The 15,551-nt window shown below is 38.3% G+C and overlaps 1 protein-coding gene across 9 annotated transcripts in view; it reads right to left on the reverse strand.

Annotated features, from left to right (window-relative positions):
* The window catches only part of RBM33 (RNA binding motif protein 33), a 108,462-nt gene that overhangs the window by 46,909 nt on the left and 46,002 nt on the right, over positions 1 to 15,551 (reverse strand). For all 9 annotated transcript variants that reach the window (XM_087730115.1, XM_087730113.1, XM_087730140.1 and 6 more), the window contains exon 11: positions 372 to 531. In XM_087730115.1, coding sequence (XP_087586241.1) covers positions 372 to 531 — 160 coding nt within the window. The remainder of the gene's footprint in view (positions 1 to 371; positions 532 to 15,551) is intronic.

Genomic DNA, 15,551 nt, shown 5'->3' on the forward strand with positions numbered 1-15,551 from the left:
GCATATAGTCCAGATGGTTTAAAGAGTTACTATTGGAAACCAAAGTGTGTGGAGAAGTACCAGTTATCTAAAAACGTAACAAATCACAACAACTTTATTGCAACAATCACTTAGATACTAGTTTTATTTTGTAGCTGTATAAATACACAGATTGATGGTAGTTACAGATGGAGACAGAAGATTACATCAGGGAAGGAAAAAGATACCAGACCACCGGAATTTCTGGCATGTACTAATCTGGTTACAACAAACAGGGTCTTCTGGTCGTCAGGCTCTTCCAAACACTTCATGTTATATGATACACACTTAACACGGCATAACCACTTTACAAAAAGTGGATTTTGTACGTTCATGGGAATGAAAATGCCTACCTGCCATGAAGAAAGGATCTCTTTCCTGAGGAGGCGGAGGAGGGAGTGGTGGTGGCGGTGGTGGTGGCCCTCTCCACTGGTCCTGGATCGGCAGCCTTGGGGCTTGGGAGAAGTTGGTAGGAACTGGTCCAGGGGTATGCTGCTGAAAGTCTGGAGGGCCCTATTTAATAAGAACCGAGATTAAGACTACCATCCAGCAAATTATGTATAGCCTGCTATAACTTTTTTCTCTTAAAAATACAATTGCTTTATGAGTTATCTCCTATCATCTGTATAAATTGGCAGCCCTTAGTGGAAGAGATATTAAACCCCAGTACAGTATCTTGAAATGAATTCACAATGTTTTAATGATCACTAGCACCACAGGAATGCCATTTCTTCTCAAGCTTATTGAAGTCCATGCAATTATTGACCTTCTTTCCCATTAATCCAAAAAAATCTGAATGTCTACTTTAGAAGACATTCCTGACATTTATCTTCTTAAACTGTGCTATTCTTCACCATCAATTTAGCACAAACGTAAGCTACAGAAATGAAGCAGCTTTACTTAAAAAAAAAAGGGGGGGGGACGACAACATGACAATTTATGGCATCCAGAAAATTAAAGAGATCATCTTGCAAAAGCAATAAGAGAAGAGTAATGCTTCTCTCTATTCACAACTTAGCATCTGAAGCATTATATGAAAGAGTGCAAAATTATCTTTCTTCCAGTAAGGTTTTTAAATGTAAAGTGAGCCTTTACATATTGCAGAAAGCAGGATGCTAATCCAAAAGCAGAAATTTGCAGAAGCCCCACTTAAAGTCACACTATAATAATTTTTTGTTTTATATCAAAAGTTGACAAAATATGTTGGCAACCTCTGATAACTGGAAGAAGCCATGCCTCACATAAATTATATTAACAAACATTTCCTTATTTTGTGTGAGTAAATCAAATAAGTAATGAAAATAATCTAAGAACATCTGTGTTTTCCTCTTTACATGGATTCTGAAATCAGTCATGGCATCTGTTCTGTCTACATTTGATGCTCAGCTTAAAGCTTGCCATTGCTGAAGACAAGCTTCCCAAAACAGATTTCAGACCAAACACTCCCTGCTAGACTGAAATAGGGTCATCAGGAAAGGACCAAACAACTAAGGTGCAGTGGCTTATCATTGATCTGTTGAGCTGCCCTCACCAACAGCACGTGCAGTCTCACTCTATCCTATCTGTACTGCAAAAATACTAGCATTTTAGGAAAATAATTTCTCACAGAGCAAAAATGGGTATTTGCCCTGGAAACTGAAGCCCACTCACCACTGAAGTAGCACAAGACAAAGCTGCTTCACACCCTTCTACCAGCATAATACAACTGGGATTGGCAAGGCCCAAACAAGCAGTGAGAGGGGCACTGAGGATCGCAGCCATTATAAAATTGGTGGCCTTCTTGAAAACACCTAAATGGGGATATGTGAGCTACTAAGACCTCTCATTTGGAAGTGAGACTGACTACTTATTTTATGCCATTATACAGCCATCAACTGTAAATACGTTATCATTCCTACAGATTAAAGGGTCTATATCCCGTTGCCAGTGCTCCTAGTCAGCCTGTCTCCTGTGGGTATTTCATTTAGTGGAAAGACATTATGTTACACTCAAGCATGACAGTCCTCATAACATACATACTGTTTGTAGGAGGAGCTGCTACACTTCTGCAAGTGAACAGTTACCAACGCAAAATATTCTTGCCACCTTGGAAGGGACTAATGCCTTTGAATTTCACAGGCTGTCTGCAAGCACCAGCAGTTGGAGGAAGAGGGAGCTGAGCTATTTAGGCTGGAGAAAGTGACATTTGTTTGTCCCATCAAAATCCGTTCAGGTTTAGCTGAACAAGGCTGTTCAACTGCACTGCCCTTCCCTGGTGTTGAGCAGGACGGCGCTGGCTGCCTGCCAAAAGAGCAACCGAACACAAACCTTGAAGACCCTGACCCTTCGCTCCCAAAACGCGCCTCTACCATCACCACATGTCGGAGCTGCCAGAGGTACTTTCAAACTAAGGTTAAATACATTCCCTCATCTTGGAAGCCTCTGTAATAAAAGCCTATTTCTCAAAGCACTGCTCTTACAGCCATCCTAGGGAATACACAGCGCTTCCGCAAGCCGCGCGGCCTCGAAGGAGGCACCCAGCAAACCAACTGATATTTAGCTATTTAGTTATTAGTTTATCACTGCATAATGCATAAGGTCATTGCAACAGAGGCAGGGGAGAAACCAGTTCATCAGGGCAGTTTTCACACAAGATGGTTTTTATCTTGCATCTTATTTACCACACGTAGTCACATGAACATATTGCACCTGGGGACAGAAAGCAGTCTCAACACACAACCTGCTTTTTCCTATTTTCTGAGAGCTTGACTTGGAAGCTCCGAAATTCTCTCTGTATTTTTCTCTAGACACAATATATGCCTACATATATCTTAGTTATTTCTAAAACAGCCAGCAAAAAACAAATTATGTGGAAACTTACTGAAACCCAGGCTAATAAAGCCTAAGTATCACGTATTTGCCAGCTGAGCTGAAGATCTGGCAGCAGTAATGATCAGGCTGGGCTTGTTTCCAAGCGCCAAATGGCACTGCAGCGACCAGTCTCCTCTGCCTGCTTCTTCCAAACGCAACATATTCTGCCCTGGTTGAGGTAACAGTTCCTTATCAGTCTCTCCCCTCGCTCCCAAACTTCAGTTTTAGTGCTAGGCTACAAAATACAGGCTTAGGCTACAAAATAAGCAGGCATCTCTGCTTCTATGACCAAATTTGTAACCCAGTCTCAAGCATCTTCCCCAACATTAATTTGTTGTCCAATTAGCCTTACTGTTCTCCTGGTCCTGCGTGCTTTTCAGATACATTCTCTCATCCCCATCACGCCTTTCACTCTGCCCGCTGGTTCCTAATCCCACCGTGGATCCAGCTTCCCATCTCCCTGACTCCACGCTGGTGGTCTTGCCTCGTGGCGGCCGGTCAGGAGCTCCTATTTGCCCCACCCAGACCCTGCCTTCCTTGCCCATACACTTAGCCCGGGCAATTTCCTCTCTTTTTGCTGCTAGGGAAGGAGAAGTAAATGAGAGCACGGGTTGAAAAAGACCCTCTATTTGTATTTTAAATACACACTTCTTCATACCAGCTTTCCCTCTCCTGCCAGCCCACGCCCTTGTTGTTATGCCCAGCTCTACCTCATCCCAAAGCAGCCCTGAATTGCAAATGCACGGGAAGTCCTGTTGAATTTCACACAGCTCTTATGTACCGAAACATCCTCAGTGCAGCCAAACTCAATTTTCCTCCTTGAAAAATAGAGCAACAATAAAACATTTCTAAATAATCTAATAAAACATTTCTAAATAATCACTTGGGCATAACAATATTTTTCCACCATTTCAATCTTGGTATGAAAGTATTTGGAAAATTTGAATCAAAACAATTCAAAACGAGGCAGGCAACCTGCACATCATCTTGGTTCAAACCACAGAAGTCTGGTAGTACTGCACATGCTGAGAGCAGCTTTGTATTTCCCATCATAAGGAAACTAAACCCGCATGAAATAAGCTCTAGTTATGGTTTAGAACTGAGTAATACAAGGTTATTTTAGATCTAAGAAAGCTCACGCTATTAAAAAAACGAGATTATAGTTTATTTACAAAAAAAATTACAGAAACCAATAATCAGCAACATATTTTACTGTTAACGATACAAGTAATACTGATTTCTAGCTCCCTTCAGTACCAGAGGTGTCCATCCACCTTAATTTAAGAAGCAAACATTTACTGTCCTCTAAATACTTTCACTCATTTTAAGACAAACTAACAGTTATCCAACTGTTATCCAAAAGCTGGGATTGAATAATCAAATGCTCACCAAGATACACTAAGAAAATATTTTTTTGCTCTAGTTTTATAAGTGGTATATTTCATACAAGTACATCCCCCAACACAAGTTTGGGCCAAAATAATTCCAAAACACTCCAACAAAATCAAAGCAAGAAGGTAGTATTTGAAGTTTGGAGTTCTTCCCATTGACCTCTCCCTATTTTCCCATCCCTCACAGTTAAGAATTCAGGGGTTTTTTCACTTTTTAAGTAAGATTCCAGTTAAACTTTGAGGCTGAGATGTTTTTAAAGATAACAAATATTTTTCCAATCCTAAAGCTAATTCTCCTTTTCCATTTTGCATTTAAAGTAACATGAAGATCCTCTTTATACCATGCAACAACCATGAGCTGTCCCTCAATGTCAGGATTCATTAGTGCCAAAACAATGCCCCTTCCCTGCCAGAGCACTTACTCCACACACAACGGAACAGAGGGTTGGGCTTTTTGAAACCTAAAAGTTTCAAAAATTGCAAAACTACAGAAGTACGGCTGATATAAATCACACCACAGTAAAGTTGCATGCTACACAGATAACTGAGTATCACTAAGAAATAGCTACTTACGTGGTCACTGAACAGATTTTATGGATATGAAATTTTGAAGAACTACTAAAATATGACTGGTCACATTTCTTGGCTGATAACCAAAGGCCAATCATGCAAAATTAATTGCAAAGACATTTGTTATTTGCAAAAAAAAAAAATTAATTACCAGTATTTGCTTCTCAAAAAGAAATTAGTTTGATTCTCTTCTGTTCACCATCCATGAAAAAGACCAACCTTCACTTTTTTCCTAACCTAGCTTTGCTTCTACTATTCCTGAAGAGTGAAATGAAATTCTGCCGTAAAATTAAAGTAACATGGGCAGGGGGAAGCTTGTATTTTCAGATTTTACGTTGCTGAGATTTTTCTTCTGAAAAACCTTTCAGGACAATTCCAACAGGAATTTTCTTGTGTGATGGATTAATTTCACACACTACATGTGAAACTAAAACTCTAAGGTTCAACCAAAGCTACTACTTCCAGGCATAAATGAACTTTTTTTTTTTTAAAGGAAAACTATAGCGAATATAAGTTATGAGGTGCTTGCCTATTATTCTGAAATACCATTACAGTTTTATTTTTTTCCAATTTAATAGGAGTACACTAACACTACAACTTCAACTTTTACTTATTCCAAATTTTAATTGTCCTAAAAATAGTACAAAGTAAAATAACTGTTGTCCATTACTTAAAGTTTTTGAGGGTGGTTTGTTTTTATTTTTTTTGCTTAACAGTACTTCAACTATAATTCTAGGAGTAGATTATTTTACCATTAGTGTTAAACTCTACATTCAGCAAGTATTTGCTGCTAATAACCCCCAAGTGCCCTCTGATATTTTGTAGAAAAAACCCACACAGAGCCATTTAACTTCAAAAATTAATGAAGAGCAGGTGCAAAAGCCAGTTTTCATAATGGTCTATTTTTGATAAAATAAGCATACTGTAACATAGATGCATAATAAATCTTTATATGCACAGTAGTTACTCCCATTTTTCATGGTTTTGCTATCCGGACAGTTTCAAATTACAACCAACTATTCAGTACACACATCAACTAAGACTCCCTACAAAAAAATACTTTTAACCGTTATACTTTTTAGGAAACTTCCCAACTTAATACATCTCAGAGTCTTCAAAATACCTGTTTTCTAGTTAACAGGTTTCAACCGAGCAAAAGGGAGAATTGCAAATTCATATGATCAGCCAAGGCTGCCAGGTTCTACATTTCAGTCCAAGGCTGGGGCCAACTGTGACGCTGGGGGAAAAGGACAAAATATTTATGTGCCTTTCCAGCGAGACCCCGCAAGGCTGGATCACATTCATACGGACAACGGTTCCAAAGACTGAGTTACCAAACGTCCACGTGAGAAAGACCCGGCAGAGTGTATATGGTAACTTTTTGGAAGAGTCTTCTCCCCTTCTCATTGTTATCAGATGGATTATTTAGTACCATTATTATTGATTTAGTATCGTTATTGTTGAGTATCTAGTATAATTACCAGACTGATTATTTAGTAAAAGTGCACCAAAAGGCAAGGAAAGACTCCTAAAACAGAGCTTTTAGCTAGGTTTAAAGCTGGTTGCAAGAAGAGCACAGAATCAAAAAACAGCACAAGACCTGAAGCAGACATACTCACCGCAGTCTGGCCTAGAAGTCCTTAACCCATACCCCTTCCCAAAACTACAACCACTTCAGCACTGTAGTTCCTTCTAAACCACCACCTGCAGCCCTGGTGTTAACGAGCATTTCAAAGATCTGAGAGAGAAACTGTAGGTTTTGAAAGCTGGAGGGCTCTTGAGTGGTCTTCTCAGCAAGGCTTTGTGGGCTGCGAGGGGGGACCGCTCTGGCCATTCTTTCTTACCTTCTGTGAAAACTAAAACATACCAATGCCTGAACACTGAAAGCGAGGTACTAGACATCAAGATTTTTCTTAAACTACCAAAGAAAGTAATTTTTGGTCTGTATTTTTTCCTGTTTTTAAGGAATGTGGTGAAATCTCATTTAATTTATCCTCTTATAATTGTACTTTGAAAATTCTTACTTTTTTCTTTTTTTTAATACAAGAACCGAGGTCTAGAAGGAAATGGCATTGGAAATGGGGTTCTGTGTGGATTTCCAGAGAGACCACACACAATCACAGAAGTTTTAGAAATACTTAAAACAAGAAGATAACCGCACACTGAAGTGCTACTGACAGGTATTTTATTGTCTTAAATCTTTAATTTTGTGAAGTTCACTCTGACAAAAAAAAACAAAACAAAAAAAAAACAACCAAACAACCCTACCCACTCTTCCTCCCCACACACTATAATTTATAGCACTTCAGACTGACATTTTCATACAATTCCGCATGCCCGCAGATTGCACAATTTGCCCTTTTACTAACTTCCGTTATTCAATATAGCTAAGGCATAACTTACACCTTATCAATAATTTTTGGGGGAAAAAAATGTAATGCAAACTTATGCTTACAATTCATTAGAGTTGTGAATAGCTCATTGAACATGACTTTCACACACTCACGCAATCCCACCTTCTGAAAGAACACGAGATAAGGTTACTTTAATCCTTTCAAAGAATTGCACTATTTTGCCTTCCTTTTATCCCTTTAAATATCCTCCCTAGTTAAGAAATTAACATTCTCTCTCATACAATTCTTACACAAATTGTACTTTTACTTTTCTGCATCTCTTGCTAATTACATGATGTTATCTCCAATAATCTATTCATGAAGCACAGATAACTTTGGTTACCAATAAAAGGGAAAACTTAGCATAAATTGCTTAGCACAAAGTTAATCTTATAAAGCAAGGAATAAAGAGGATCTAACAGCTATTATATGACTTATCAGCTTCTCTAAAAGGGTCACTCTACTTTTTTTTGTGGGACTAATTAAATACCTTAACAATGTCATTGAAACTTCATGAATCTTTCAATAAATTACACCCTGCCTCTACAACATGTTTTCATTTATTAATCTCACTTAAAATGCAAAGAGCTAGGAGAACCCCATTGACAGTTAAGCAGGGCCACTCAGTTAATTCTTCTTATATGGTTTAAATGCAAAGAATAATGACCACTATAACCTATGACAATTAAAACTATAGCCATCTGTCACAAGATGTTAATCCTCTTATTTCAGCAGCTACTAGGCTTTTTGAAAAGCTTTCCTAAAATGCCTACCTTCCAGTGCAAGGAACTGACTTTCCATCCTCTTGTGTGAGAAGCCCTGCTTCATATATCTTGGATATGGTTCAGAAATTTTCAAATAGAAATATATACATCCCACAAACCATGGCTCTTCACATTCAAGTTTCATAGTATTCTCATTTACTGTGCACAGCATACAGAAAGGGAATGATTCACTGGAATTTTATAATAAAACATGTTTTGACTTTTCCTTAAATATCATTTAAATGACTCATTAGTGTCCCTGTGATTCTGTAACAATCATGTAATTTCATCAAGGTGAACTAAAACCTAGCAAGCACCATGATTCTCCAAATGGATTTGGTATTGTAGACCCCCTTATATAAAAATTCATGCCTTAAATACATTACAATCAAGAAGGACAAAAATTGAAGTTCAGAGCGATCATAAAACTCAAGTCAATGAATGTATGCTACCCATACATGAGTCTTTTCAAAGCTTTTGGAATATATTTTCTGAAGGGAAAACACAAGGAGATACCAAGTGGTGGTTCAAGTACATGGACTGCACAGATCCTAGTACTACGGGCAGATTGAGCCTGAGAGAGAATGGGTTCATATTTCCCTCAACAGAGCTGAAAGTATTTTTTAATAATAAAATGTTGCATATAACTTGGACAAGCGTCTCTTTGATACTACACAACTTCAAGAGGTAAGAAAGTGTGTTGGGATGTTAAGGCACAAGTCCAAGTCACCTGTAACAGAAATCACCAATGTCCAATTTCACTGTTTAAGGTCCCAGAATGTAACTCAGCCATCATGGAAAACCAGTACAAGCAAGGAGAGAAAGGCATGGAATCCCTTGTTATTTAAGCCAATTCATGATCAAGTAGCTAAAATAAAGACACAAGTGATACAGAAAAAGAAGGATACTCCCAGCACACTAAGACAATCCCAAACATGTCAGGAGATTAAGCTAAAAGTTAGATCCATTGTATATTAAAAGTATCCCTTTTCAGCAAGTTTCAGGGCATCCCCCCCAATTACATCAAGCAGGGACATATTCATGTTGCAAATGGAGACAAAAATACTCACAACTTCAGCGTGTTTCTAAAAGAGAAGCAACAAAGCAGAACAGCCCACAAGCAATCAGTGTTACACAGAAGGATTGCTTCACAGATAGGTTTCTTGGCCCTCCATCTGCTCTACCATCGAGGTATGTACGTTAGAAAAGGAAAATCTGCAGGGTAAGTGGTGCCATTCAAGAACAATTCTCAAAAAACACTCCTAAATGAAATGCAGGCATAGGAAAGATATTGTTAACTAAATCCTAACTCTAGCTTTAAATTCCTAACAGTGCTGATGTACAGAAAAACCACGCTCCCATCTGTTTTGTATGGATGAGGGAAGAACGTCTCCAGCAAGGACAGGCCATAATAAGAAATAGTGTGACAGACAAGTTGTAGCAGCCTGCACTGCCTGAAGGAAGAGTAAACCCAAACCTCTCAGATTAGAGCACAAACCTAAGTAATTTCTTAAACAGGTATTTTAAACTAATTCATTTGGAAGATTCAGTTTCACTTCAGTTTGCAGTCCTCTTCAGGGGTATGGTGTAGAAGAGTGTGTGATTATTTTTGTTTAGTGCCCTCTAACTTTTTAAGATTAAGTACAATATAGAAATATCACAAACATAAATTGGAGAAAAAGTGTAAGAGACATTAGTGCCATTCAGAATGATGAACTCTCCTGTGAAAGAAGATAATTTAATAATCATTTTATTTAAAGAGAATAAAACCCTTCTGTGTATTTTTGTGCTGAAAGCTAACAGTTTTAGGGATGTATAAAAAATTAGGGACCCAAAAGTTTTGGACCTCCTCTGCTTTCAGAACTATTGAGATAAAACATCTAGCAAAATTCATACCTTATCCTTAGACTTGCTAGGGACTAACTCCACGGAAATATTATTACAGTGTTTATTGACCTAGTGTATCTTGGTGACCTGCAAGTCACTGATAGTTAGAAACAACTCTGAGGTCAGAACTAAACTGGATCATGAATATAAAATTCAGGATTTCTACATTACACTCCAAGCTTGAAGGTGCAGTTATAGTCAATTTAAAAAACAATCTGAGAACCTCAAAGATAAATACATGTGACTTGGGGATGATGCTTCTCCCTTCAACAAAAAATGCTCAGATTGCTAAAAAAAAAAAAAGTCAAGCAGCAGCTAGCTTTACAGAAGACAAATATTAGAATTGCTGCTAACCTGGACTTTGATCTGCATTAGAAAATGCCATTTCAGACCTGACTATTTAGTAGTTAAATGACCTGATTCCTGATTTTTAATTCTGTAAGGAAATCTCATTTTGGTGATGTTTTACACATCTCTGACCTTGCAAATGCTTTGACGCGAGAACTTTACATATCCGAGCTCCCAATGCGCCTGCAAGTACGACTCACGTGTTGCACATGAAGGATTGAACATTTTTTTCCTTTTTGGGTATCCTACTGTCAACCCATAATATTCCTCTAAATTAACTCATTTTACTGTAACATTTTACTGTACGACTTGCTCTTTGATAATGAATGAAGCGTTTTTTCCTTTAAACATTCTAAAGAAATGGCAAGAACTGAAGGTGCAGAGGGTGAATAAATGCCAGTTTATAGATTTGTCAGGGTTTTGTTTGTTTGTTTTTGGTTTTTGTATTGGGATGACATAAATGTACTGAATTATCTTTTAAAAGGAAGTTTTCTCAGCTCAGTGAAAATACCTTAAGAGAACTATACTATCACCTAGAACTCCATATTGTTATACCTAATATATTTTAGTTATTCATTCAGTGTTTAAGCATTATGTTAGCCTTACTGCATTGTAGTAAGAAGTCAACTGTACGTTTTAATTGGATTCCTTTATGAGTCTTGACTTCTGCAAAATATCTCTTTAACAGTGTCTAATTAATGACTACATAGCTATACGCATAACTTTTTTCCTCTTTGTCTCAATAAAAATTTCTGCTTTGCTCTCGCAAGGCTTCAAAAAGTTCAAACTTCATTCATAAAACTGTATCAGCATCACAGTGTGTAGCTATATATATATAAACATATATCTATATCAAAACTCTTTTACTGTGAGGGTGACTGAGCGCTGGCACATGTTGCCCAGGGTGGTTGTGGAGTCTCCATCCTTGGAGATACTCAAAAGCCATATGGACACGGTCCTGGGCAACCGACTCTAGGTGGCCCTGCTTGAGGTGGGACAAGATGACCTCCAGATGTCCCTGCCAACCTCAATCATTCTGCGATTCTGTATTTAGCAGGTACCAAATAAAAGCTGAGACTGAAGAAAATCTAGCATCATTAACACAGGGGGACAAAAAACAACAACAAAAAAATCTACAACTCTGGTTCCCTTGGCAGTGTTAAGCAGCAATTACTTAACAGAAAGGTAAATAACAATAACTACAAAATATAAATACACAACTTTTCTGTTTGATTTTAATATCTACAGAGCATGTGCACACTGGAGCTAGCATGACAAGTTAAAGGGTTACTGCATTTAGAAACCATCTATTTCTTTCTTATTTAATAGCTGTTACCATCATGTTTAGCTGCTGCTGCTCCTCCTGCAGATGGGAATTCATTGATATGATTAAATTTGATGGTATGATAATGTATGGTAATCGTGATTAATCAGAAGCCCACTAGCAAATGGAGGATGTTGGGTATTATGTCACCTGCATTTTAAACTGCATTCCCTCTATGCCAGCCTGACAATATTTGACAGCTGGAGGGATCTCATGCTGCATCTGCTTGCTACTACTTATAGATCTGATAAGAGAAAGTGCCCATCATTCCTTCACTATCTTAAGTGCTGTAATTATAGGGCTTTGCAGTCAAGTTGTGAAAACAGTAAGTGTTAAAAACGAAAGCTTTTTGCTAGCTGCTGAACAAGCTCTGTCTCACATCTGCAAGGGCTATAATCTGAAAGAAATGTAATTTGATGCAGCAGTCTCATTCAAACATGATTTGCATGAAATGCTGTATAAAGCACTATCCAAGAAATGTCAATCAACACCACCTGATACCATGTATCCTGTTAAATGAAAACAAAATGCTTTCTACACTACCTGTGATTTGCCACTGCTACACAGTAATAGAGTGAAAATTTCATTTACTGTTACTCATTATAGTAAAGCCATAACTAAAGAAGAATAATTGTGAGGAAGTAGGAGAACCATTTTCACAAGGCTTTTTATTTCCATTAACAGTTTGTCTCCTACATACATACTGCTGCAAACATGCACTAGTTACTAAAAATCATTAATTACTAAATATCAGTTTAAAATAACTGCCTGTACTCAGATGCAGGACTGTTTAAATTGTCCTTACTGTGAGTACTGCAGAATGTGAGCCACCACCTTAGTAACAGTTGCTAAAACCCTTATTCACTCGTAGCAACTCACAATCAAATTCGAAATGATGGAAAAAAAAAAATTTACTCCCTATTTGCATTCCCCACAACAAACAGCAAACACTATTGCAAGGAGGTTTGTTTTCAGAAGCACCACAAATTTCTGCTTCTACATGCTGCAAGAGGTGTTTACATAAAGGCACACCCACGGAGCCAGGTACATTGTGATAGCTGTTCAACTGACCCAAGTTTGCTAAAACGGTGTTCTAGGCTGATCCAAGTCAGTCCAAGGGCCACTTCAGGGAAAAAGCAGTAAATCATATTTTAACGGACCTTTTATAATTAATTTGCATAGCACTAATACATTGTTTGTCTGAAAGAAATGTTTCAAGGAAGTGGCAATGAAGGACACCGACCTCTGAGCAATAACTGGGCACCTGTTTAAAAACCTCTCACAGATTTAAGCATAAAGAAGCATTTAAAAGCAGCATATGAATTTCAAACAGCACTTGAAAGCTCAGAATTCGTCAAACGAGAGCTTTCAGAAATGGTGAAAAAACTGAATCAAGACTCATCAACTGCCTTTCACAGCATCCATTTAAGATAACACCTGACGTCCTGGAAATCAAGTGGAAGGACGTTGAATGGAATATAAAGGAAGTTTACTAAGGTTTTTGCAGCTTAAGGGGAAAAAAAGAATCAAGCATTCTTTTGGGAAAAAGATGATTTTGAAAGGAAACTGTAAGGTAAGTTCCAAACCCAAACCATATCAAAACCCCCTGGGAACTGAAAAGACATGCAATGTAGAATATTCAAGGGCCCGAGGACAAGTTGCTCTATTAAAGTCTTATTTTTATACTGAATAAAACATAATTCATGTTATACAATTCAACTTTTTCAGACTTGAATTCCACAGTTACCTGAAAGGTACCCGGTGCACAAAGGTGTCCTGTCAGAGGAGAAAAGCTGTGTGTGTTAAAAAGCATCAAAGCCTTCCTGGCATAAGTGAGTCAGGCAGACGCTAGTGCCAGCTCATCTTGTGCTTCGTGCCACTGCAGACTACTCCTAACTGCAGCTCTGAAACTCAAGTTGACTCCAGTAATAAAATGTGTCTGTGAGATGGACACTTGCCCAGCTTGCGCTACACCCAGGGTGTCAGGTTAAAGACAGAAGCTGAAGTGGAATTTATCCCAATTTCCTGAAAATTCTCCCGGATAAAGATGCAGAGCTGCATTAACAGGCTCTCCTCTCTCTGCAGCAGTTTCAGAGGAGGATCCAGGGCAGAGACAGAGGGGGGAAATGGCCTCAGATCTGAAGAATTCCTCTCTTCTGCCTTGAGCAGCGTGAGGCAGCTTCTCCCCAGCTTCCTCTTCACTTCAAATGTCCCACTCCAGCCCCAAATTTGGATGCTAGGGATACCTCACAATTTCTGCCTGAAGCATGTTGACAGTGAAAACACCTTCTCTCTACCATGCTCTATCCCAAAGCAGGCATGACACTCGTTCCCCTTTTATATGTCCTTAAAAAAATGGCACACGTGCCACATATGAGTATTACTTCAGTGTTCATTAAGTTAAATAAATTATGTTTGAAGCAAAAATTCTTCATAAATTTTTCTTCAGGCAAACACCGAAACATTTCAGATGCAGAATGTGCTGGGGGACTCACATAAGGGATGAAAAGATCTGGACCATCAACTTAGCTCCTAGGTTCATATTAAGTAACGATCTGGCCTCTGTAATAGTCAGTTAGCAGCAGCCGACATACAAAGTGTTCAGAAACACCTCTTCCATTTTCTATTTAATTTCTTCTTCCCTTGTTTTACCCCATTCTTCTTCACAGAACACAGAAGTTGAAAGAGAAATTAGCCCAGATAACAAACACCAGAGGACAGGAACCATGATGGTCCCCCTTGTGTAACAAGAAAAACCACAGGCTCCGTACCTGCACTGGGGCATCTGCAAGAATTAATAATTTGATCAGAAAACATGTGAAAAGTTCAGAAGACCCATACAACTAGTTTATGAATAAAGTCTACTGTAACCTTCCCTTCAGTCCCCAAAGTAGACTGTTATTTGTGAAATACCAACTGCAACACAGACGGGAACTCGGAAAAAGGCATCTTAACCACCTAAAAGCAAAGGCAGATGATAAAGCAAGACCTTCAGAAGGACTTTGCCAGAGGTCAGCTTAATCTGTTCTTCAAACAGTTTAAAGAAAACACACAGTTGGCACTTGCACAGTTCCAGGTTAATTCAAGCACCTGGAAAAATATTAGCATCGATTATGCTTGAAGATTGGATTACTATCACCTACAGCCACCTGAAGAGTACTGTGCAATTCAGACAAGCACAGAAGCCTTCGCAGAACTCGTCTTTAACTCCCAGTTACCACAAGTTCACCAGGTTTCTCAGCTGTAACATGCCTCCATTTATTCAGTCCTAATCAGTTAAATATAGCTCTCAAACATCATTCACACTAAGTCACCTTGAATGCTTACAGAGTAAGAGATAGACAACTTCCTTGCTTGATTCAAGATTACTGTAAATGTTAAAATAACTCTTAAGTAGGGAACACAGCTTCATTCCATTATGTCCTTTCTAATACTTCCTCTCTAAACGCTTCAGGAGTTAAGCTTTAAGTAAGAAACAATTGAAGAATGAGTCCTATCCTGAAATATTAAAATTTAGATTCAAGGTTAAGTGAATTTAATCAGTCCCAACTCCAAGCAGGTTCAATCCTGATCAACATTACCCTGATTTAGTACTACATTATTTTCCTATAATTTAGAACTCACACCAATATGTGAACATGCTCATTACAACTTTGTTCAACTCTTCAATTACATCCTTCTGCAAAAGGCTGTAAGAATTAACCGTTACATGGTTACAAGTCACTTCATTAGCACTAAATTAATAACACCTGGTTTCCAATGGATTTACGACTTGCAATTGATTAGCTCTGATTGAAGCTCTTCCCATGTTCGGAGCACACACAAGCCCTCTGTGCTGAGAGGTTTCTCTCCTGGATAAGACAGGAACTCAGAGGCAATTTTTCCTTCAGTTAGGGCCCTAGCCACTTTTCAGTCTCTCCCTTGCAAGAATTTCATTACCTTTAATGTTTCCACCTCTGCCACATTCAATCAAAATAAACCATCCAGTTCAAAGTTAAAGGGGAAA

This window comes from Nipponia nippon, unplaced genomic scaffold (genome assembly GCF_047370975.1).
Source record: "Nipponia nippon isolate SJK-2023a ecotype South Korea unplaced genomic scaffold, ASM4737097v1 scaffold_1, whole genome shotgun sequence".
NCBI classification, from domain to species: Eukaryota; Metazoa; Chordata; class Aves; order Pelecaniformes; family Threskiornithidae; genus Nipponia; species Nipponia nippon.